The 27,106-nt window shown below is 35.8% G+C and overlaps 1 protein-coding gene across 2 annotated transcripts in view; it reads left to right on the top strand.

The window, feature by feature from the left end:
• The window catches only part of ERBB4 (erb-b2 receptor tyrosine kinase 4), a 1,098,037-nt gene that overhangs the window by 725,145 nt on the left and 345,786 nt on the right, over window positions 1–27,106 (top strand). For both annotated transcript variants that reach the window (XM_058532926.1, XM_058532927.1), the window contains exon 4: window positions 468–602. In XM_058532926.1, coding sequence (XP_058388909.1) covers window positions 468–602 — 135 coding nt within the window. The remainder of the gene's footprint in view (window positions 1–467; window positions 603–27,106) is intronic.

Here is a 27,106-nt window from a genome sequence, read left to right as displayed (position 1 = left end):
CAACAAGTTAAATGACCAACAAGAGGGGATGGGTTAAATAAGTACTACTTAACTTATCCTCTGGAATATCATATTCTCATTAAAAATAATGTAGAATAATATTTAATTACCATTAAATACTCACTTTATAATATTAAACAAAATTAACAGGCTATGAAATACTATATGCAATATTATTTCAATTTCGGGAGGTAAAAAACAGAAGAGACCGAGAACGTCTATACCAAAATATTGAGTGTTTCTTCTGAGTATTTGGATTATGAGCAGTTGTTTTTCTTTGTATCTTTCAATCTTTTCAAATTTCTCCAATTTATGTGACTCAGTAAAAGATATTATAAAAGATATCTTGGCTGGTAACAAAGTAACTCTAATTTAACATTGAAAATACTAAAAAGTAAATCATTTTTATTGAATAGCTTTTCATCACCAAGAAGTTTCATGACAAATCTCTGTTTGTTTTAATACAGAAATCCTAAATGGTGGCGTCTATGTGGACCAGAACAAGTTCCTTTGTTACACAGACACAATTCATTGGCAAGATATTGTGCGGAATCCATGGCCTTCCAACTTGACTCTGGTGTCAACAAATGGTAGCTCAGGATGTGAGTAGCATTATCCTTTTTAATGTCTCAAAATGTTATTCTACCCCTTTTGAGAATGAGTGACTTATGTTTATCATTCCATTAATAATATTTTGAAATTTGATTGAATCCATTGAAACGTTCACATATATATGACAGATAGAACAAATGGCTGACCTATCTTTTACTTCTAATTAACTTTCTTTTTGGAATGATTCTTCCCCTTTACAATTCTCGTTTTCTTAACATCATCCCTTTGGCTAAATCTAAATTACTTCACCATAATTCCAATGTCCAGATATGTGCCTCGTTGTCCATAAACTTAAGGCTGGTGTCTAACTACTGCTTCAATTCTTCGTGACCCATACAACACTGAGAAAAAGATAGTAGAACAAAAATATACCATCCTAATCGCTGTAATTTTTATATAAAAAATAAAAACTAGTAAACATTTTAGAATTCCTAAGCCTTCATTTGCCCCTAAACCATTCATGGTAATATCCTATGACAATTCCAAACACCAGAGTGGGGAAATATAGATTTCATATAGAAGAAACATATGTTACATTCTGATTTTATTTGTTAGCCTAATGAACTACCGAGTTTCCCATTCTTAAAGTGTATATTGTTTCTACCACAGAGGATTTATCAAAGTGTTTAATATGATTAAATTATAAGCAAATATTATTCAAACTATCATTAAAACCTTTGCAAATTATTCCTCCTGGAATCTGTTTCATTTTCATAAAGCAGGCTATGTTGTCCCCACATTTATTATTACTGACATTTGTATGAGAACAGAATTTTTATCGTGTTAACCTGGGTTTTATTTTTCTCATCTTTTATTATATATTTCCCAGATGAAATCATAACCATCTTCACACAGTTCAATAATTATCTGCTATAGTACTGATTGTGTTATGACGCTTTCATAGGAAATCAAACGCCAGGGGACAATTATTAAATTTCTTGATGGTCCTAATAATATAATGGGGAAATATGAATATATTGGATCCAAACTGACAGCTGTGTTTTTAATAAATGGCTAAAACTTTTTTTAAAAGTAGAATAACCTAATTTTCTTGTCACCTTTGAGCAGAAATTTGTATGAGATTTCATCTTTACAGTGTTCAAATTGCCTACCTTGTAAAATTACATGTGAATAAAAAATTAAATCTGTTCACATTAATGAGGCAAATGATGTGCTTCAGAAATGGCTACCATTTTTAGTCTGCCTATACTACGGTACATTTTACATTTGTGGGGGGGAGCACAAAAGTTGGATATGAGGAAAGGCCTCTGACTCTCAGTCATCAGAGTGACTAGCCTATAATGCATGAACAAGGCCAGGCAAGAATAAAGCCCAAGACAGAAGCCAAAAGGGAAGTGTGTCCACCAGCCTGACAGGATGTGGGACAGGAAAGTTCTGAGAGATTTGCTACACTTTCACAGATGGAATCTCTTTGTATTAATTTTTAGGGCAAATTTAGAAAGCTGTGCCTATAATTCAGCAACTGTAGCTGCTGCATTTGTTTTTGCAGGCAAATAATTGCAGGTGCAAAAATTATAAATGCAGAGTAGACTCATAACCAATAGTCCTTTGCAAATTAACCACCAACTGCTTGTCAAAGTTTTATTCTTTACATAGTAGATCTATTTGATGACACATTATATATATAGCATGACACTGTAGCTGATAATGAATTGGCTAGTCTTTGAACATTGGTTTCCCATGGTTTTATCCTGAGTCAATTGCTTTCTCTACCTTCTCCTCATGGAGGACCTCAGGCCCACTCACAGTTTTAAATGCAACTTCTACACTGGTGAGACTCCCAGAACCACACACCACCAAGCAACCCAGTTACCCAAGTTAAAAATTAGAGGATCATCATTGACTTCACCTTCTCCTTGGTTCTTGGTATTTAATTAATCACTAAATCATGTTAATTTGCCTATTTCTTGATTTTATATATTTCTTCTTACCATTGCTCTAGTTCAAGTCTTCATCAATTGCCTGATTTACTGAAACAATCTCTGAATTCTTAATATTTTGTGAGACCATGGACCCAGTGGCAGTCTGATGAAACTAATAGACTCCCTTCTCATATGTTAAATGAATAAATAGGCACAAAATAAATATTTTATATCATAAATGCATAAAAATCAATAAATTCATAAAATAAATTACAAAGAATTACAAGGAAAATAAATTATATTGAAATATATTCATCAACATACTTAAAAAATAAATGTGATACAGTAATATGCTTCTTTATTAGCAGATTACATAAAAATTACTAACAGTAGGATTAATATGTAATGTAGTTTTGAAGCAGCGATAGGCATAAATATTATTTTAAAAAGGACATTCACCTTAACCAATGTTTTTGAGAAAACTGGATATCTACACGCACAAGATTGAAGCCAGGCTTTTATCTTACGCTATATACAAAAATTAACACAAAATAGATTAAAGACCTAAATGTAAACTATAAAACACATAGAAAAAAACATAGAGGAAAAGCTTCATGACATTATCCTTGGCAATGATTCTTAGATATGACACCAAAAGCTCGGGCAACAAAAATACAAACAAATGGGGCTATATAAAACTTAAAAACTTCTCTGTGTCGAAGGACACAATCAATAGGGTGAAAGACAACTTACAGAATGGGAGAAAATGTTTAGAAATCATATATCTGATAAAGGGTTAGTATCCAGAATATATAAAGAACTACTACAACTCAAGACAAAAAATGAACAGCCTGATTCAGAAATGGGCAAAGGACTTGAACAGACATTTCTCCAAAGATGATATACAAATGGCCAACAAGCATGTGCAAAGATGCTCAATATCACTAATCAATAGAGAAATGCAAAGCAGAATCACAATGAAATATCATCTTACACCCATTAGAATGACTACTATTAAAATAATAGAAAATAAGTGTTAGTGAGGATGCAGAAAACTTGAAACCCTTGTGCACTGTTGGTGGCAGTGTAAAATGGTGCAAGGGCTATGGAAAATAATATGGTAGTTCCTCAAAAATTAAAGATAGAACTACCATATCATCCAGCAATTCCACTTCTTGGTACATATGTCCAAAAGAGTGGAAAGTGGGGTCTCAAAGAGATATTTGCACACCTATATTCATAGCAGCATTATTCACAATAGCCAAGAGATGGAAGCAACCCAAATATTCCTTGACAAATGAATGGATAAACAAAATGTGGTATATACATACAGTGGAACATGATTCAGCCTTAAAAAGGAAGGAAATTATGACATGTTACAATATGGATGAACTTTGAGGACATTGTGCTAAGCAAAATAAGCTGGTCTCAAAAAGACAAATACTATATGAGCCCACTGTACGAGTTAAGTATGTCTCCTTAACACTACTGAGCTGCGCATGTGAAAAATAGTAAATTTCATGTTACGTGTTTTTTACCATGACTAAGAATGAATGAGTAAATAAATAAATAATGCTTTATGATACCTACAACAACTGGAATGTAACATGAATACATCTATGGTTTGTATTGGTTACACTGTGGCTGGTACTGACAGTATTCCTGTGGTTCGGTCCTTACATTTGTAATTGATGAAATAATGTATTTAATAAGAGATAATTGTGAATAATAATGTAATGTTTCCCCATTCAAGTTCAAGGACCTCCTAAATTCTATCTATAGTCCCTTAGGGGTCCAAGCCTCCTGATTAAGAGTCCCTGTGTTTAACTGCTCTCCTTGGCTCCAGTCCTGACAAATCCCCCTGACAAAGTACCAGCAAGAACTCTGTTTAATGGAAATCTAACCACGACCCTGTCTAAAACCCTGTCACGGCAACTGACTAATGTAGGGTCAGTTCCAAAGAAAACCAAAGGCTTGGCGTTTTCAGCAGATTCCTGCTTATTTCTCTCTATGGAATGAGTTCTTACAATGTCTTTGTCTGTACAGTCTTTCGTTCTCCGTTTGCCAGACTAAATTTTATTCATACTTTAAGAAACTCATCAGTTGTTATCTTTTCTAAGAAGTGTTCTCTTCTACTGGCTAGATATTTCCATGTGACCCCATAATGACTCACCTAGCGTTCTTTGTCTCTCTAAACTGAAAACTCCTTGTGGACAAGGCTCAATTCATCATTCTGTCCTCTGTTCTAGCACATAATAGATGGACAACAGATATATACTGAATAAATAAATAAATGAAATAGATCAGTTCATAAATAGGAAAATCAGATGAATACAAGCTATATTTTATTCTATTTATCATTTGTATACAAAAGAATGGATGTGAAGTAAAATTTATAATCCATAGACATGTAGCTTATCCATTTTAAGTGTTTTTCAGGTAGACATGGCATTATATATCTATATGCTTAATTTTATTTATACTTGCATAATTATAAGTTACTCTATTTCTATTATATTAATGTCCTATTTATGTTTCATTATAATAATTATAAGGTAAAATGTATATGTCTACTTTCCTTTAGTGTTTAAAGAGATACTAATTTGTGTAATACTTGTAATTATCTACAAATTCCACAAGTTTGACATAAAAAATTTAAGAATATTTAATTCTTAAGTGATATTTTGCCAAGTATTTCTTAATGTATGTTTTTGGTTTTTGGTACAATACTAATTCTTGATATAAAAAAGCAAAATCTTTTCAAGAGCAACTTGGCTTTTTATTGACATAACCTTTGGGCTATAACTGAAACAATGAAGAAAAAATTTGAAGTGTGTGGAAAAATGATTTAAAAACAATACCACTCCTTTAAATATATGTGATTTGAGAATAATTATAACCAAATTGCATTTTCCAAAATACTTGCGATATCTGGATCTAAACTTTAGCTGGCTGAGGGAGAGATGGGTGTCTTTTTTCTCATACAAATCCCTAACAAGACTTATTATCTAACATTCTTGAATAGGTATATCAATAGGGCTGATTCAATAAACTACCCTTTAAAGTGAAAAAAAATCACATAGTGAATGATGCTTCACTTACTTGGAGCACAGTAATAACAATCCCATCACCATAAGAATGTCAACATGATGGAATTTAGTTGCCTTCTGAAAATTAAGCAAATGGAAGTATATCAGAACATGAATATGGAAAATTACACAATGAGATTTCCCAAGGGAGAAGATTGTGTAGTTAAGAGAATGGATTTGGGAGCCAAACTGGCTTGTTTGAAACCTGGCACTGCCTCTTAGTAGCTATTTGACCTTGGGCAAGTCGCTTATGGTCTCAGAACCTCCATTTCTGTGTCTATAAAAATAGTGTCAAGAGCTGAGCTGAGCTGAGAGCTGAGCTGCTGGTGGCCAGTTAAGACAAAGTGCCAGAATGAAAGTCAGAGTCAAAGTCAAGGTCAAGCTTTTCATCACTTAGTGTGATAGTACAAGCAAGAGGCTAAATGGGAGAAAGCACCAACTCCTCTGCTGTTCCATTTCTCTCCAGGGAACAGCTCCAGGCGAGGGTCAGGCAGCTCAGATTGATTAGACAGATAGACAGACGTGGAGAATTGTGTCACTGCTGAGGGAGCCCCAAACAAAGGCCCCTGAAGTTTCAGGGATCTGGGGGCCAGTGGAGAGGTGGGAGGGAGAGAGGAAAGGGCTAAGAGTAGAAAAGTACTGAGTACTGAATCAGAATGGAGGAAAAGTGTCTTCAAGCCCCACTCTCCCACACACACTCCTATAAGGACATTTCAGCAAAAGCGCCTGAGGAAGGTCTCTGTTGAGGGCACTTGATAAAGAGGCCTCTGAATGGAGGCACCTGGTTAGGAATGTAGCTATGCTTAAGAGCACGGAGGAGTCAATAATACAATCCTATTTACAATTGCAACAAAGAATAAAATACCTAGGAATAAATTTAACCAAGGAGGTGAAAGACCTATACACTGAAAACTGTAAAACACTGTTGAAAGAAATAGAAGACACAAAGAAATGGAAAGATATTCCATGTGCACGGATTGGAAGAATTAACATAGTTAAAATGTCCATCCTTCCTAAAGCAATCTACAGATTCAATGCCAACCCTATCAAAGTTCCAACAACATTTTTCACAGAAATAGAACAAAGAAGGCTAAAATTTATAAGAAATGAAAAAAGACCCTGAAGGGCCAAAGGAATCCTGAGAAAAAAGAACAAAGCTGGAGGTATCACACTCCCTGATTTCAAAATATACTACCAAAGCTATAGTAACCAAAACAGCATGGTACTGGCACAAAAAAGACAAACAGATCAGTGGAACAGAATCGACAGCCTGGAAATAAACCCACATATCTATGGACAGCTAATTTTCTACAACGGAGCCAAGAACATACAATGGAGAAAGGAAAGTCTCTTCAATAAATGTTGTTGGGAAAACTGGACAGTCACATGCAAAAGAATAAAAGTAGACAGTTATCTTATACCACAGACAAAAATTAACTCAACATGATTAAAGACTTGAATGTAACACCAGAACCCATAGTAAAATTCTTAGAAGAAAATATTGGCAGTACACTCTTTGACATTGGTCTTAGCAGCATCTTTTAGAATACCATGTCTGCTCAGGCAAGGGAAACAGAAGAAAAAATAAACAAATGGGACAACATCAGACTAAAAAGCTTCTGCACAGCAAAGGAAAACATGAACAATGGAAAGACAACCCACCAACTGGAAGAAAATATTTGCAAATCATATATCTGACAAGGGGTTAATTTCCAAAATATATAAAGAACTCATATAACTCAACAAAATCAAAAAACAAACAAGCCAATCAAAAAATGGGCAGAGGATATGAACAGACATTTTTCCAAAAAAGATATACAGATGGCCAACAGGTACATAAAAAGATGTTCAACATCACTAATTACTAGGGAAATGCAAATCAAAACTACAATGAGATATCACCTTACACCTGTCAGAATGGCTATAATTACCAAGACAAAAAATAACAAATGTTGGAGAAGATGTGGAGAAAAGGGAACCATCATACACTGCTGGGGGGAATGCAAACTGGTGCAGCCACTATGGAAAACAGTATGGAGATTTCTCAAAAAATTAAAAATAGAATTACCATATGATCCAGCTATCCCACTACTGGATATTTACCCAAAGAACATGAAATCAATAATACAAAGAGATTTATGCACCCCTGTGTTCATTGCAGCATTATTCACAATAGCCAAGATGTGGAAGCAACACAAGTGCCCATCACCTGATGAGTGGATAAAGAAGGTATGGTATATATATACAATGGAATACTACTCAGCCATAAAAAAAGAAAACACCATCCCATTTGCAACAACATGAATGGACCTTGATGGTATTATGTTAAGTGAAATAAGCCAGGCAGAGAAAGTCAAACACCATATGATTTCACTCACATGTGTAAGACAAACACATGGATAAAGAGAACAGATTAGTGGTTACTAGAGGGGAAAAGGATGGGAGATGGGCGAAAGGGGTAAAGGGACACGTATGTATGGTGGCAGATAAAAACTAGACTATTGGTGGTGAACACGATGCAGTCAATATAGAAACTGATATATAATAATGTACACCTGAAATTTCACAATATTATCAACCAATATGACCTCAAAAAAATTATTTTTAAAAGAAGAGAGTACAGAGGGTCAGGGAGCCCTGAGTCCTCCTTGACTGTGATGCCCTTCAGAGCCCGCAGTGCACTGGCCGTGCACCAAATCTGGGGTGGCGAGGGAAGCTTTCCTCTATGGGGCCCACCAGGTAAAGCCTTTATAGCTGCCTATGGTCAGGACTGAAAAACCACACACAAGTTTTCGGCCAGGAGCTGATATTATCAACTTCACATGGTTATGATGAGTAATAAATGAGTTAATATGTGTCAGAATCTGAGAGTGATTTCTTATGGTAAATGAATCAAGTGCCTTCTGATTACGTTTTGTTTTTTCATGTAAATTGATCACACGTGGACAGAAGTATTTTTACAATACGTGACAGTTATGTTTTCATTATACATTAATGAGTTAATATTGTATTAGGTTTGTAAATTTCATGTGAGTTTTAGTAACCAGAAGGTAGTGTTTCATAGCTTCATCTCACCAAGACATTGAAAAGGACAAACCTCAGATGCTCCAGATCCTACAGTCTCTTTAGCTTGTACCAGATGCACCCCTCACTCTCAATTGCTTTCTAAAACCAAACACCAGCTAATTAACGAACTGGGAGAGTGGGAGAATTGGCAAATCCATAAAAGAGCATTATATTCACAGATATAATTCCATGACAAATCATTTGTTTAAACCAGATGTTCTGCCTGCATTAAAACCATTAGTAAAACTTAAAACTATATTTTTCTTTTAATGAGTCTTACATATCTTAATAATTGCCCACTTATGACTAATATTACATGTTGCGTCCCATGTAGATAACTTTCTTGCACTAGAAAATAATTATCAAAATAGAGTAGAATTAAACTTGCTTTTTTCAGTTTACCAACTTTTACTACTCCCGCAATGTTAATATGTTTACACAAGACAGACACACCTTGCTGTTTGGATTTTTGTAGTAGAGTAAAAGAAAACAAAAGGTAGCAAATTTATCCACAACTCCTTTCAGTACAGCTCCAGGTTGTGTGTATTATACATGTCCAATTTTACGTAAATGCCTACACAGAGTCAAATCACCAAAAAACGCATACTGTTTTTAAAAGACTTTTTAAATAAAAGCTTAAATTAGGAAAAATGTGAAAAACATTTCAAAGGGTAAGTGAATCCATATGAATTCAAAAGATGGCTTTTTGAAAAGACCTATAAAATAGAAATAGAATCTTCATGATACTCATTTAATAAAAGAAAAAAAAAAGAACTAAAGATCACTTGGGAATTCAGATGCAATTATTCTAAAAAAAATATTAGAAAATAGAACTAACAGAATCTAGGAGTGTATTTTTAAAAATAAAAACAAGTGGCAGCTCTACTGTCTTTTTAACGCTCTTGATGAGAGAGTAAGAACTTGAACCTGATCCACATTGGAGGAGACCTTTATCGCTGCATTTATAAGAAGACTTCCAGGTTCACTAATATTCACTCCAGAAATTAACTTTTATTTAACAACATTACAAGGCACAAGCTTTGTACACCTGCTGGCTTGGTTTTCTTGTTCCTTAACTTCTTGGGATAAAAGTGCATTGTGTCACTTTTTGAGTGAATTTTTCATGACAGATCTTTATTTTCATCATATGTGCTAGCTTCCCCTCAATGGGCTTTTTCATCAAATAGCATATATATAAAGTTAGAGAAGTGTGATTTCTGTTCTCTAGAAAGTGACAGAATATTCCTCAGCAGTACTTCACCTCAATTCTAGGTAGCAGAACAGAATTCTCTCATAATAGAGCTTTCTTAGCTCATCTCAGTCCCCATATTCATCATGCATTGTGCGTGCTATTCATTTTATTGCAAATCATATATATATGTATTTGTATATAATAAACACGTACATAAAGTAAACATTTATATAAATGTGTACACACATTTACATATACAGACATTGGTCTTAACAGTTTATGATTACAAATTAGTTTCCACTTTCTGGAAACTTTCCAAAATCTGGAATAAATTCTCTCCACTCTGGCTTTATCCTGTTACTGCCAACCCACGCCTCTGCTACGGATGACTTCAGTAACCTCACAGCTGTGCTGAGCACTCCCTCAACTGCTCTTAAAAACCCACTGTACCCCCAATTTCCTCAAAGCATAAATGAGGTTAGTTATTAACACAATTTTGCTAATAATAAGAATGGCTATTTGGGGGGGCAGAGAGGACCAAACGACATCTGTGTTCCTGCTCAGCTGTTGCAGGTGAGGCTATCCCTCATTACTCTGACCATTTCCAAACCTTAAGCCTCTATTTTCCCGTAGGCTCTGCCCCTTCTCCAGGTGAAGGCTCATTTCATTTTCTGTTTACGAATTAGTGAAAACACCAATGTGTTAAATAAGGAAACGCCCACTCCAGGCACAATATATTATAGCTGCCTTAGAAAATTTTTAATAGCACATTTCCCAAAGCATTGTTTCTTCATTCTTAAATTATACCACACGTCAGTAAATTTTTGATAATCACTCAAAAAATAGAGGGAAAACACCCCAATTTGTAGAGTGTGCTGATTTCCATGGTGTAAGCATTCCTTACATCGTCCATTTTGAACAACAAATGTGAGTTTTGGAAGAGATGCCCAGTTAGCGCACCATTATGTAGTATTTCCGCCATTCAGACTCAATAAAAGTAAATCAACTCAATTACATAGATAGTAGTAAAATATAGTAAACTAATCAGGAAATAATGAATTTTAAGTATATCTTAGCTTTGTTTTAATAAAACTTAATAGTGGATTTATATAATTTAATATTTAGTAATGGTTGTATTTACCAACCAGCTCTCAAAATGCTAGAAAATCTGACTGTGTACACTACTGCCACGTGTGGACATCAGCAGCCCTCTGGGGGTCGTGCTGGGGTAAGCCCAGTCCAGCGCTTATCATTTCTCTCCATAATGATGCAAACATAAAATTAAGCCAGCACATCATGCATGATATGAGCTGATTGTGGCCCCTAGTCTCCTGTGGGGCAAATGCTGAATAAAACACACACACACAGAAGTGTGAGTGCACACATGTGTGGACACACACACGACTCAAGAAAGAACAACTTCTTTAGGGACAGGGCAGTTTAACTCAAAATTTATAGAGGAAAATATCTGACTCTTCAGGGTCATATTCTGCTAACATTTTGCCTTTAAGTTATTAAACAGTATACTTGGCTTCTGCATTCATGTTAACTTCTTGCACTCAAGGTTTCCTCAAGAATATGAATAGATGTTTGCTCTATTCAACTAAAAGGCTTATGGAAATGGTCTCTCAGAGTAACCTGAGTTTCTGCCTAAAAGATAACTCCCACAAGCCTACCGCTCTAGCTGTTAAAATTGTCAATTTTATACCTTCAAATAAATCTTCATGACCATAGCTTGTTGGAAGGAAAATTATTTTTACATAAAGTGACAGCAGAGATGTTGTGTATCATGGTTTAGCATTACAGAACGACAAGATACTTTATGTCAGAAAGTAAGTAGATTAATGGTTTCTGTACTTGGGCATGCATCAGAACCTACTCCCAGAGATTCTCCCTGTATAAGTTTGGTTTAAGGATGGGAATCGACCTATTTTCAAAGTTCGTCAATTGATTCTAAGGACAGGTATAAGTAACACTGACCTGGCATAGGATTTCCATGCTAGTATAGTGATTAGCAAGGCCCATTATGATGAATACATTTTCAGACTATGTGCTGATTCAAAATGGGCATAGAATGTATGGGCTTGCTCAAATGAAGCCACCTACCAGTCGCATGAGTCCCCTCTTAGAGAATCTGTTGCTCTCTGTCGTTATGTGAAGCTCTGTCACTAATTTCAACCACAGCAACGCTTTAAGTGCCTGTGACTTTCTGGACCTGGTGTTTCACAAGCACTTGAAGAACCCTATTTCTCATTCGTGTAGAGATTCAATAAGGTCAGTATTAAGAGCCCATTTGGGGTTTCTGAGAGCCTTTGCAGCTTGCAATTTTTAGTAATAAGGACTTCCTGTCTTCTAGTGAATGACGGAAGAGAGCAAAATTTCACTAAACAGCAGGTCTCTGGGATTCAAATTTTCCAGTGGGGGCAGCCTCCAGATTTTATTGTTTTTCTGAAACTTATTTTAAAGTAAATTTTAACGAACCTTTTCACGATGGGAATTTTCTTTGAAAAAAATATATATCGTTGCTTAACTAAAAGTTGCTATTATTATGAAAAAGGTTTTCACACTTTTCAGAGAGAATGGAGAAAGGCCAAACATTCAAAATATCAGATTTTCTTTGAAGTAGTAACTCCTAACATTTTTTGAAATGGTGAATTTTTGGAATTGGAGATTTTTGAAACTGAATGACATTTTTCTTACTGGCAAAAAAAAGTAATAAGAGCTACACACTGTTTAAACTGGATGACAACCAAGAAAATGTAATCTAGGTAATCTAGTTAAAAATAAATCTTTTCCAAGTGTCCATTGATGGGTGAATGAATCAACAAACTGTGGTGTATACATACAATGGAATATTCTGCCTTGAAAAGAAAGGAAATTCTGACATTTGCTACAACCTGGATGAACCTCGAGGGCATTATGTTAAGTGAAATAAGCCACTCATAAAAAGACAAATACTATATGATTCCACTTATATGTGATACTTAGAGTAGTCAAAATCATAAAGACAGAAAATGTAGTGGTGGTTGCCAGGGGCTAGGGGGAGGGGAAAATGGGGAATAATTGTTTAATGAATATATTGGTTCACTTTTACAAGATGAAAAGAGTTATGGGGACAGATGGTGGTGATTGTTGTACAGCAATGTGAATATATTTAAGATCACTGAATTGTACACTTACAAATGGTTAAGATGGTAAATTTCATGTTGTGTGTATTTTTCCACAATACAAATTTTTTTTAAATATAAAGCAAAGAACATTAAAAGAAGTGATTATCAGTAAGAGACATCTTCCACATTTTTTTCATTCCATTTTTTCCCACAATTTTTAAAAAATGTACCTTTATATAAAGTTTTAAGCATCCTGCTATATGAGGATTTGCAAATAATTCTAAGCCTGGAAGAATTAGGTTTAGGGGTGGAAATGCTGACTTAAATTTTGTAAAAACTGACTTAAATGTTCACAAAGTAAGAGACTCATCCTAACCAAGTAAAATTCTATATTGAGTCAAATAACGAGTACCTAATTAATGTAAAAGAGATTTACAGAGCAGTCCATAGTTGATTTTCTTCAACATAAAACCTTGATTGTATATTTGGTGTTTAAAGCAACTACGTAAAATTGAACGAAAATTATACTGAATCCATTCAGTGTCACCCTCTGCTGTTTTTCTCTGATTCGTTTACTCTATAATGGTTTAAGGGTGATTATGTATGTGTCTGTGCCCTGTTCTGCAACCATCATTCATAGAGCTCATTACCATTCACACGTTTATTCTCATTTACTAATGAAAGTCATGTCATGGAACTCAGTTGCACAATTAAGTAGAATTTAAAGAGCTTACTATTTTCCTTTTCTTCTCTAATTTCTCATCTCTTAGAGGAAGCTAGGAAGTGAAAGGAAGATGTTTATAAGTAACTGAAAATTGTATATCCAAGTTTCCCTTTTCATAACATTTGCAAAGAACATGTTTTACATGTCTTTCCTCTCCTGTTGCAGTCCTCTCACTAAGCCACTTTCATTTTGAAGTTTGGAGCAGAGGTGGAGGAGAGACTGCTGGTTACACTGGAGGGTTGGGGTGGGGGAGCTGGCATCTCTACAGGGAGCTGGGGAAGGATGATTGAGGGGGTCAAGCTGCTAACCCATTAGCAATCTTTCAAGCCTAGATTGTTGCAAGCAGCCGTATGCAACTTTTATTTAATTCTTTGCCGCCTGGCAAGAACAAATTATGTTCTATTTAGAGGTGATTCTTTTGGCAATTGTAGGTGCTCTTTCTAAGCAGGGAAGGAAAAATGGAAAGGAAATTATTCAGTGACATTTCTCTTAAAGTTCTCCTTTAAGTACAAGTAAGAGAAATATATAAAAGAAAATAAAAAGCTTGATTAAAAAATGCACAAAGGAAAAGTCATCTGGAAATTAGGTGTCCTGATCAGCCCTTTTATTCTCCTACCTCCTCACGCTTTATTAAACAAAGATTTTGATCTAGGTGGTTTTGCAAAACTATTTTCTACAGAATCAATTTAAACTCTGTACTCAAGAAGTAGAATATGGCATTAAACTAGTTACTTATATGCCAAATTACTAGTTACTTTAATAGTTAATGGTTAAGTATTACTGGTTACCATATGTCAAAGTATGTTTTTCATAATAAAAAAAAATTTACTTCACTAGAAAAGATACACTGATAGAACTAAAAGTTTTTAAAAGCAGTAGAACGTTGGATAACCATCAGTTCTTCATTTCTAAATTTCATTGTTACATAATTTTAAATATCAAATATTTTATGGAAAAGATTTGCTGTGTTTTTTTAGTGGAATAAAGAAATGTCTAAGGGTCCTTATAGTTGTATAATTGACAGAGATGTATCTGATTTGATTCAGTAGAGAAAGATAAATTAATATCGTGCAGTTTTGTAACATTCTTATTAAATAGTCAATAATTTCCATTAATTCATACAGTGGACCCAGAAATTTTATCTGAGGGGGAAAAAATAAAACCAAAACATTTCATCAATAGTAAATTAATTTAGAGTAAGAGGGTAATATACGTTACTTTAAAAATATTTAAATGGGTAATCATAGAGAGAGAAAAATGAGATATCATTTTTTTTCCTCTCCTCTCTTCTTTTCCTCCCTGCTAAAACCTTTTACATGACTACATGACGCTATCTCAGGGGAAGCCCCCTGCACCTTCATCCTCTTTGCACAATTATTCTTTTGCTTTTTTGCCTCAAAGAGTAGCCTAGTGACAGAGCTCAGCCTCTGAGTTCTACACGAGTTTCAATCTTGACTCGAAGAATTTCTTCCAACTGTAATGACTTAGCCCATTTATCCTTCATTGTTCTCACATGTGAATGAACTGGGATAATAGATGAACATGTTTAAAAGAGTGCCTGTCATGTAGTTAATGCTCACTAAATGTTAGTTGTTGTTATTTTTAGTGTTTATGGTTGAGATCTGCTCCTCCTATAAAGACATCACTTATACTGTATCCTCGCCTAAAACTGGGAATTGTGATCAGCCTTCTTTTAGCTTTTCATCATCAGTTGTAAGCAAATACACTTATCATTTTGTGGGGACGGGGAAAGACACGCTTTTTAATGACATCCACATATGGTACCCTCCACCCTGCCCATTGAGGTCATCAGCTAAATGCTGCTCATCGCCCACATACGTCAAGATTTTGGCAAGTGACCCCAAATCCTTTTTTTAACTCCATGCACATCATTCCCTAGGTGACTTTGAATAAGTGTCTGTATTAACAATCTCATTCAACATCTTTGCCTAATGGTTTCTCAACCTCCTAAAATCCGTTGAACTTCCTCAGTATTTACACTAATCCCATCAGAAACCAAGCCTTAGTGTGACACAGTTAAAGTTTGCCTTCCTGTGTGTGTTTTAATCTGTGTGCACTGCCCTCTGTCCCACATGACTATTCTATTCTCATATCTGTTAACATAAATTAGACCCTTGGCTGTGTTGCTTAAGAGCGTGGAGTCAGGAGCTGATATTTCTGGGCTCCAACCTCAAGCCTGTCTCAGGATTGTCACTTACTGTGTGGTCTTAGGAAACTTATTATGCTTCTCTGGCCTCAGCTTCTTCCTCTGGAGTAATGCTTTCCTCCTAAGATTGTCATGAGAAATAAATTGCCTAGAACAATGACTGTTACCTGACAATTGCATTGTATCTGAGCTATGACTATCTCTTTAATATGCTGGCTGATGAGGACTTGCATTCTATCTGGAGGATTTGTATTTCAGATGGTTACAAAAGCAAAAATATTTTTTATAAAACAGGGAACTGAGGCAGCATGATAAGTAGTGGGGCTGATATTTAGGCTTAAATCATTTTGCAGTGGAATACAACAGGTGTATATGCAGTGGCTTGCGAATTATTTATCTTTTTTTCTGTAAATAATAACTCAATTTCCAGATATGTGTAGTAGTACATCAACAAGAAACTCCAATGAAATACCTTATTGATGGAATCCTATTTTTAAAATGTATTATAAATCCATTATTCTTGAATTTCATTTTTTTTGTGTGAACTTCAAAGGCAAATTAATGAAAACATTTTAAACCAAGACATTTTAGGCTTATTACTTACTGTAATGCCTTTTGGGTCACTTTCTTGTAACCTCCATCAATTTTAAAATCACATTTTCATTCCTTAGGCTTATAGTGGCATTTTAGAAATGTGCCTATTTGTTAACGTGGTTGTTTTTATTTCAAGTTTGAAGACTTGGGGCGGGGGATATATATATATAGATGTATAAAAACAGCTGAATCCCTTTGGCAAATGAAAGAATGGTAGGAACATGAGATGAGACTTCTGACTGCTATACCTCAGAAAAGTTTGTTTATTATAGCGCCATGGATCTCCCTAATCTTTTCCAATTTGTTACCCATTTTTCTTTGTTTTCTGTCTCAGTGATGTCTCATCTCTCCAACTGACTGCTACAGGCTAGCAATCTGTGACAAAAACTCAGTCTCAATCTCAGATATAATAAAAAAGGGAGGCCACAAGATTAATGGTCTCAGCCATAATTATAACGTCCCAAACCACAAACATTATAAGACATCTCAAAATTTACTCAGGGTGGAAGAAGTTGGGTTAGCACTATTGCGTGAAGATATTGGCCTCTTAGTAAAGGAAATGTTGGGTTAGTTGATCTGGAAAGCCTACTGTGTTTTGAGTGCTGTTAGGCACTGTGGAGAAGAAATGGTCCCTTTCCTTAAGGAGCTTGTAATAATTTCAATCATTTTAGTTTTCCCGTGATAATACCCATTTCTTATTAATTCATAGAGAAGATAGATCTATTCTTGGAGCTGCCAAGAGGAAGCCAGACAAAAACAGAGGCTGCTTATGGAGACCATGCCACACACAGATAACGGGAACGTCTTTATGCTCATGGTGAAATAGAACCAGTACATCACTTCTCCCGTAATGCCTGCTGTGAAAGAATAAAAATGACAAACATGGGAATATTTATGATCTTCCTTTCCCACCTGCTCGAACATTCTGTGTCTGCCAGCCTGATTCTTCCAGCCCACTAGACCAAACTGTCCTTTACACTTAGAGACACACACACACATACACACACACACACACTCTTCCTAGATTGTTGCAATGCACACTTAGGAAGCATAATAAAAAATGGGAAGGGAATTCTTTAACCAGAGAGTTGAATGGAATAAAAAATATTTAGGGAGAATGGCTAAGCCAATCAATGACATAATAATGATACAATGGGGGAGGCTAGAAGGGTGAAAACTTTGGGATGGGGAAGGCACAAAGAGAGAGAGAGCTTGGGAGTGGAGTTGTGGTGAACGAGAGACTTCAGGGAGTGAAAGTTGTGTGAGAAAAGTGAGAATTGAGAAAAGATTTAGAATAGTTGCCACGGGCAATGCCACGGATCCCATTCAATGCCCTGTGAGAGGAGTAAAATTCTTTTTCGTTGAATTTTGGCTGTTGAACTATGCTCCTCGAATGTGCCTCCATTCACAAACCGAACATGTGGATGGTCATGGCTCCTCAGGGATCCACTGGCGCCTCCGACTAGCAATGTTGCAGATGAGGGTCATGGCGTGGGCAGAGACCTCAGCATCAATAACATCTAACCCTCTGCACTAATCCAAAATATGTCTCTACCATGGGTTTCTCTCTCTCTTTCTCACACATACCTTGAAATATTCTTTACCCTGTTGCCTTCCCTCCATGTGCACTAGGCTGAAATACACAAGAATGTTACATTCCAGCAGCAGAGCAAGATTTCACTGTAATGGGATTATTAGTAACATTCCTACTGAGACTATGGCTTCTCCAACTTTGTGGAAACATGCAGAGAGACCTCTGAAACCCACTGGTCCCTGTCTGCCAAGCCTGTCAAAATTCCTAAGATGTCACACCCTTTCCCTTTCCTACTGGTTGACTATGGTACTTTACTGATCATTTCAACTCTGTCTGCATAAATAATTCTGTCTCCAGATTACTTGGTTTGTCTGCTATATCACCTCTGCTGACTGTCTCCATCGCTTTGTCTCTCTTTCTTATTCTTTAATATTTTTATAGACAATGCTGTGAGGGAGGGAAAAGGGAACTAACACTGATGCTTATTATGTGCCAGACGCTTTACGTATGTTATTCCACTTAATCACCCTTAACATATATAGGAAGTATCACCATCGATATTTTATTAATGAGAGAAGTCAGCTCTTAGGTAAAGTTCCTTGCCCAAGCTCCCAATTATAAATAACAGAGACTGAATGCAGATAAAAATGCTTTCAAAGCATGTGTTTTCTGTATTTTACCAGTACCTATATGAACACTCGGAGCAGTAAATGACAAAGTTGTATATTAGTTACATACTCAATAGTATGTATTTTTGAATATTTTGTCTTCCCTAAACAGTGGGATATAATTTCCTATCACAATTATAAATGCCAATTACTAAAATGTGTTTATATTTAATTGACATTTATTTTAGCCCCATTTAATGCTGAACCTTAATAAGCAAATAATAGAATCAAAGTAAATGCCAATTAGAAACAAAAAAATGTGCAAGAACAAAAGTTTTTAACAAGCAAATATGCTATGTATAAAAAGGGCTGGTATGCCATAAAGGGACAAGACTCTGGTTCCACTTAAAGGACACTGCTGTTTTCAGACCTATAAAATGGGACAAATAATAGTACTTATGTTATAATGTTGTGCAAATTAAATGAGATGCCGTGTGTAAAGCACTTAGTCTACTAGTTAGAATGTAGAAAGTGCTTGATAAATGGTAGATGATGTGGTGAGGTCAATGATATTGATGATGATGTCTAGACTGGATTATACAGCATGGAGTGAACTTCCAAGTGTAAGATAAACATTTAAATGCAAAATAAAAAGAGTTAGAGAAGTTAACTAATCTGCCTGAGGAATGAGACAGTCAATAACAGTGAGAACTAAAATTCTGATCTGTCTCATGCCAGATAAACTCTGTGCCTATGTGTATAGCTGGTGATATTTACATGAAATACTGACTTAGAACCACAAATGCAGAAATTTACATTGATCCTATTAAATTTCATATTGTTACTTTTGGCTCATCATTTCCTCTACCAAATGCTTCTTAAATCTGAACAGTTACCTACATATGAACAACCACTACCCCTTCCAGATTTGTGTCATTTGCAAATATGGTAAACAAATTTCAATTATTTTATCCAACTCAGTGATTAAAAGGTCAAATATGTTAGAGATGTACAGAGGCTTTGGCACACAGCTAGAACCAGCACATCAGTCTAGGCCAGCCAGCATATCAGTTCTTTTATCAAATGTTCTGATACATGTGCCAGCAATCTACAAATCCACACAACTGTCCAGATGTCATCAGTATTTTCCAGAAGGACATGAAGAAAAACATGGTCAGATTCTTTCTGATATCTAAATCATCTCTCCTTGAGCTACAATCTTCTTAAAAATATGACATGAAATTAGTGATATCTTCTTAATGTGTATTTTCATTTAAAATACATGTATTTATCTCCTACATGTACCGGCATAATATTCTATAAAGCAAAATGGTTAATTGAATTATGGTATGTCTGTATGATTGGAAATAAATCCACCAAAAAAATTAAAATCACGTTTATTTAATGTCACTTAAAAATGTTTGGGGTAAAATATAATGTTAAAATGGCAGGCCACAAAACTAGATAAAATATATTATTTTAAAAATAATATATTTACTTCAAAATATATTTACTTCAAAAATGTGAAAAACACCAAAAGGCAAAGTTTATGAATGATTTTTATTTTCTTCTTTTATATTTTATGCATTTTATAACATTTCTCATTTGGACATGTATTAGAAATAAAATCTAACAAACCCATCTGGAATATTTAATATTTAATAGTACAGGTCAGAGAAGACCTCACTGAGGGATGGCATCTAAGAAAAGCCAGTAAGCATGTGAATCATTTGACTACAAGCTCTCAAAGAAAGAGAGATCCAGGGAGAGGAAACAGAAAGGCCTTAAATGGAGAGTGTGCCTTGTATGTCCTAGGAATAGCAGGAGATGAGAGGGAGAGGAGTGAGCCAGGAGAAAAATGGTGGGAAGTACGGTTACGGAGTCCTGGAGGAGAGGACCAAATATTGTAGGACCTTGAAGAACATTGTAAGGACTTTTGGTCTTTACTTTGAGAGAGATGGGACGTTATTGGGATTTGACCTGGTCTAAGATCACAGTGACTAGTATATCGAGAATAGATTGTAAAGGAGCCAGGATGGAAACTAGCACACCAGTTAGGACGTTATTACTTTAAAGCAAGCAAAAGATGATAGAGAGTTAATGGTGTGGGTGGTGGGAAATGATTGGATACTAGATATATTTTGAAGTTAATGTCAACTGGGTATGCTAATGATTTTGGATCTGGGCTGTGAGAGAGAAAAAGGAGCTGAGAATGACTCCAGACTTATTAACATAAGCTTCTGGAAGAACTGAGCTGCCATTGACTGAGATGGAGGACTTTACAGGGATAATTTTTTGGCAGGGTGGGAAAATCAGAGATTAAATTTTGGATATGTAAATGTTTAAATGCCTGCTAACCATACAGGTGGAGATGTTTTGTAAGCATCTGGAAGCATGAGCCTGCACTCCACAAGGTCTGGGCAGCACATATCAATTTTGGAAAGTATCAGCCTATAGGGTTGTATATGGATTAACTGAGTTAGTGTATATAAAATTCTTAGAACATTTCTGGAAGGACCACCACCACATAAGGCTGAACAGATGGTGTACTGCAGACTTCCAAGAGGGCATCATCTAGGTAAGCTACACACTAAAGGATGCTCCTGGACACTCTTGGTGGCCCTGGCTGGTTCATTGTAATTGCTCATCAATCTACCTATCCTTACTGCTGTTGCTGATTTCAAACAGCAGACACATCTTAATATTAATTCTTTAAGTCTTCTGGTAAGATTTTCCAATTTGTTCAGACCCCTATTTATATGTTCAGAAATGCACTTGACGTTGATGGGAGCTAATTCTGTTCCACAGTAGGTGAGATTCCTGTATTCCACTCTGTGCTAACAGCTATAAACAGTGATAATTAATGCTTTCCAATTGCTTGATTTGGAAGAAATTTTTGACAATATCAAATATGAAAGCTTCTATTTTTTCATCAAAAATTTACTTTTCCCTATAATTTGAATCATTTTGTGTTATTGATAGTATGGCTTTTTCAAAAAGCACTTGACACCTTTACTATTATTCTCTTTGAAGTTCTTCTCTGTTGATTACACTAGCCTAAAGGATTTTGAAGATGTTCTGGGAGGAGTGCAGAATATACAGAACAATAATATCATAGACCTCATTGTATCAATTCAATGATACATTTCCATTCAATGAGAAATATAATTCCTTTAGTCTCAATGTTTATTTTATTTTGGCATAACATGTATTAGATTACTTCTAACTATCAGTCATTTTTATGATCACATGAGTTTCGAGATGTAAGTGATAATCAACAATCTTAAGTTCTAAATAGATTACCATCAAATTTCCTTTTGACTGAGAAAATTATGTAGATCCAGCATCATTGCTTAGATTAATCATTCAGCCTCCCTTTCTTTACTGGACAAACCAGACATTCAAACCCAATTGAAATGTCCACCCCTCTGCAGAGCCTTTTTCAAACCCTTCCTCTCCACTTTATGTATACCTATATTTTAGCAAATATTATGATTATCATAATTATTTGCTTATTTTTCTGCCTGTTTCCTGAAAGCTTGTGGAGGGCAGGGCACTGACTTATTCATCTTTTTATCCTCTGGCCAAGAATAGGGACTGGTTTAGTGTAGACTTTCAATAAACGTTCCACTTCTCTTTTTTCAATTATATGATCGTGAAACAGATATTCTCTTACTCTTTCCCCAGTAAAAGTAGTTTCAAGAGGTCAAGACTGCCATAGTTTAAAAGGGCTGTAACTACATTGCTTTTAGCTGGAGGCAGTTTGAGGATATAATCTTTTATGGTGGCCAGTGACTTCATATTTTGTGACTCTTCAACTGTCCTGCCGTATTACTTGCAGAAAGCAGTCCAGAGTACATATTAAATCTCTGCTGTCAGGTAGTCCCACAAACAAGCAAAACTTCTAGCATGAATTTACAACTCTTAAAAATATCAAAATGGCTCAGAGACTCTAGTTCCTAAAAAAAGAATGCAAAAGCTACATTTTTAGTAACATCTGCTGGACAAGCATAAAAGATGAACTTAGTCATCTTTGCTAACTTCTCTGATGAATAATACATTGTTAAAGTAGAGGTGATTGCCTGTGAATTAAAATAATGCTGCTGTGCAATAATCAGCATTTATTTTAAAAGATTAAAATGGTTGCTAAAGGGACAGAAATATTTGTTTAAAATTTTGTTTCATTTTCTATTTCACCTCTTCGATGGAGTCAGAATGACAGGAGGTGGAAATATTAATTTAAATAACTATGCTATCACTAAGCTGAATGGAAATGTCATGTAAGTGGCATAGTTTCTCACATTGCTTTAAAAACATTGTTGCAATAAACAATGGGAAAGAATCATGTAGCAGACTAAGACGCGGAAATAGGCAGATTTGGACAGCACTAGGAAAGTCTCGGTGTCCCAGAACATTTCTTTCATCTACATAGGCTAGAATCTGGCTAATTCCCTTTTTTGTGGTCCTCATTTAAAAAACATACTAATAGAGGGCCGGCCCCGTTGTTTAGCGGTTAAGTGTGCGCGCTCCGCTACTGGCGGCCCAGGTTCAGATCCCGGGTGCACATCGAGGCACTGCTTCTCCGGCCATGCTGAGGCCGCGTCCCACATACAGCAACTAGAAGGATGTGCAACTATGACATACAACTATCTGCTGGGGCTTTGGGGAAACAAAAAGGAGGAGGATTGGCAATAGATGTTAGCTCAGAGCCGGTCTTCTTCAGCAAAAAGAGGAGGATTAGCATGGATGTTAGCTCAGGGCTGATCTTCCTCACAAAAAAACAAAACAAAACAAAAAAAACATGAGCAGGGTTTGGACAGCGGGGAGAAAAATAACATACTACTAGAGTAGTGTAAAAACTAATTCACACTAAAATATTAGTGACATGTGCAGTCTCCTTCCCTCATAAAATCAGACCTCCTGAGGTACTGTATACCTGAGAAGAGAGGACAGGAGGAAAGTTCTCACTAAGATAGTGGGTCATAGTTAAAGTATTTCTCTTTCCGGTAGGGGGCAAACAAGGGACCCTTCAGAGGCTATACTTATCCTTTCCACTGAAATGCTCTAGGCTGATGTCATTTTAGATGTCACATAGATAAATCATCATCTAAGGAATGTAATGGGCTTCCGAGCCACCAGGCATTACATTGAAAATGTTCCAGCGCAACCTGGTTTCATCCAACTCTTCTTTCCTGAGCGAGGGGACTGTTAAAAACTCAGATTTATTGGCGTCTTTCCTTAAACCCATAAAGGGTAAAGATACGAAGTAGTCAAAATCTTTTCCCTTCAGAATAATGCTGAATTGATTCTAAACTCTATTAGGGTAGTAAGTAACCATGTCTGTTTCAGCTTAACTCCAATACTTAACATAGTTTCTAATACACTGATGCACAAGGTACTCAAGAAATACTTATGGGTAGATGGATAGAAGGAAGGTAGGAAAAAAGTTTGTAGAATTTTTTTTCCCATTCTAGATAGATAATTACTAAGAAAACCCTGTATCCACCCTCTCATCTTTTGACACGTTTGGGCAGCAGAAATGTTGGGAACTAAAAGCTAAAAACAGATTTTAAAACATATTAAACATCATAGTCCATAAAACTACACTACCCAATTGTCTACCAGAATCAGACCAAGATTGCAGGTATGAAAGTGTGGCAAATACATTAATTCAGAAATATCTCCAGTGAGAGATTTTGGTCAGATATTTTGGCATTTACTTAACTGCAACAACTCAGTGACAATCGTGTTAGCACAAGTGCCATATATTACACAGTTCTGAAGACCAAAGCTGAACTGACTGCCTGGGCAGGTTCCAAAACGGTCCAAGCTCTCCAGGCAGTGAAATGAAGGGCAGGGCAGAAGGAGCAACCACTTACGGAGGCACGTTCAATCCTCGGTCCTCCAGCACGTTTAGGCAATAGCATTCCGAAATGTGTGGGCCAAGTGATCACTTCCTCTTGGTTCCAAAAGGGATGGAGGGAGTATGAGACCGAGGAAAACCCCAGAAGAGAAGCAGTTGTAGCTGACTTCCTATTATAGCAGTAATAGATATTTCTGTTTAAATACAAATGAAAAATGTAAACTACCAAACAAAATCCCATAACGGCATGTAGACAGTCAAAGTTAAAGTATTTAAACTTTTTGTGTGTGTGTGGACACTATATGACTTGTTCCCAACTAGGTGGGCCTTGGCATGATACTTTCTCAAGAACCATAAACAAAATTCAAAATTTCTAGTAACATTCCTTTTTATATTGGATCGGGGAGTAGGTCTTGAGGTGGTAAATTGAAACCACAAGAATAAAAAGGTAAAAAATATATAATCCAATAAAAGGGGAACGTTGCGAGTATTAAAATGTCTAATGTTACGAGGCTTTGTTTTTTATTTTATTTTATTTTATTTTCAGCTACCGGTGGTACTCTGGCCACAATGAATAGAGCTAAATATTTTATTAGCCCCAAACACAATTAGAGAAGTCATAGATTAAATAGTAGATCACCCCTCTGCTTCAAATATCTTCAATTAACAGACCACTTAATGGGTCGATTTAAAGGATTTTAACACATCTAAAAAAACACATTAACGTTAGCTACTTTCTCATAAAAACTTTGTACTCAAAAAAAAGTTTTCACTGCTTCTCATTTTGTTTCACAGTCCTTTCTAATTTCCGCTGGTATAAATCAATTTAGGTTTATTAGCTTCGTACAAAAGAACTCCAGTAGGTTTTTAATAATAATTATCATTATCTCTGATTAAAGTTAGATTGTTCGTGCCAGATGGAGTCCTTTTCCTGTCAGCTAGAATGAGCTTGCATTATGCAGTTATAACGTGTTTGGATCTAAATAAACAGATGGCAGGGTGACAGGGTATTATACGCTGGTGATAGCAGCAGTGCTTCACAATCAGAATTGCTTCGAATAAACTCTGTTGTGGCAAGGATCCTGAAACTTTTAAGAAGGTGACTGGACTTGAGCCTAAGTGTTACGTTAACTTGGAAATAGCACTGCTCACTTGCAGGAGGATAGACCAATGGGATGGTCTGAGGTCAGCCTTCGAAAATGTGTCTGCTGAATCTGTTCCTTAACTGGGAAAGCATTTCACATACTAGGTTCGCTCAGGCAGTCTCATAAGGAGAGAGGGAGAAAAAGCTGCCCACGTTGTAAGAACTTCCAAGTTGAAGAGTTAAAAACTGTGGGTCGAGGAAAGATGGAAACATTTGATATAACTTTGTTCCACAATTTTTACAATATAGTTAACTATGCTAGAATAAACATCCTAAATAGGCATATACTTTTCACAATTAATAATAGAAAATTAATAAAGAACGTTTAATAAGAAGTATCTTATAGAAAAGCCTTAGTCTTTAATCAATTTTCATGTCTACTTTTCATTCTAAGAATAAGCCCATTCCATACCCTTGTACCCACAAAAATAGAGTAAACCTATGAAATTCAGAAGTAAAATTCAAAGAAAGCCATTATATACAATTTCTTCTGGCTAATGCTCTTTTGTTGAGAAGGAATATTTCTGTGGGACAACTGTATTTGCTGAAGCAAATACCCATAGTAGCATAGCCTTTAAGAGGCAGATGCTGCTACGAGAGATAAAGGCTGATATTTGAAAATGGAGGTAGTATTAATAAATATTTTAGAAGAAGATATCAAACAATTGAAATTAAGCTTTCTAAAAAATTTAGCTGTTTTAAAAGCTTGAAATTTGTATATAAAGATGTTGGTTTGCAAACTGGCCCCTATACACAGAGGGCAAGAGGAGACCAAAGAAAGAGGCAGACCATCCCAGATTGGTAGGCGACAGGTTTAATAAGCAAGGGAACTTACTTACGGGGCTTGCCTTGCACAGTTGCAAGACCAGTAGATTTCCTCGCCTGCCCCCCAGAGTCATAAAACTTGATGTAGTGGCCTTAACTGGGTTCAGTCAGGTAGTCAGTCCAGAGGCACTCAACAACACCTTACTCTCTCAAGGCCGCATCCTTGAAACAGCTGCTAGTGTGGGACTACTGGGCAGGATGCACATTCTAAGGACAGGGGAGGGGGTGAGGAGCCTCTGATTGCCCAGCTTGAGGGTCAACCAGCGGTCACGTCCTCTCAATGACCTCCTCCAACAAATGATAACCTAAATTATGTATGTAACCTTTTATTCTGATGGTTTGTCATGTGTCTGTAAGAATATATTCTTGTTTTCATGAACTTCAACTTCTTAACTATTAATTTAATCCTTAATATCTGTTGGTATTAGTAAACCACGAACTTTTGAAATTATATCAAGTAGAATAGATCAATAGAATAAAAATGTTCAATAGTCAAAGTGAAACTTCACGTAAATATTTACTTCCGACTACCTGGGAAAATTCACGAATTCGTTTATTTTCTTGTCTTATAAAGTGATGAGAAGATTTTGAATATCAGGAGATTGTATTTCAGCTTCACATGTATTTGGCTTCAGATTTTGGTACTTAAGTGGGCATTTTATGAGCTATGTTTCAACTGTAGTGTGACATAAAAG

The sequence above is a fragment of the Diceros bicornis genome, chromosome 37 (genome assembly GCF_020826845.1).
Source record: "Diceros bicornis minor isolate mBicDic1 chromosome 37, mDicBic1.mat.cur, whole genome shotgun sequence".
Taxonomy (NCBI): domain Eukaryota; kingdom Metazoa; phylum Chordata; class Mammalia; order Perissodactyla; family Rhinocerotidae; genus Diceros; species Diceros bicornis.
This window is presented reverse-complemented; position numbering and strand designations above follow the sequence as displayed.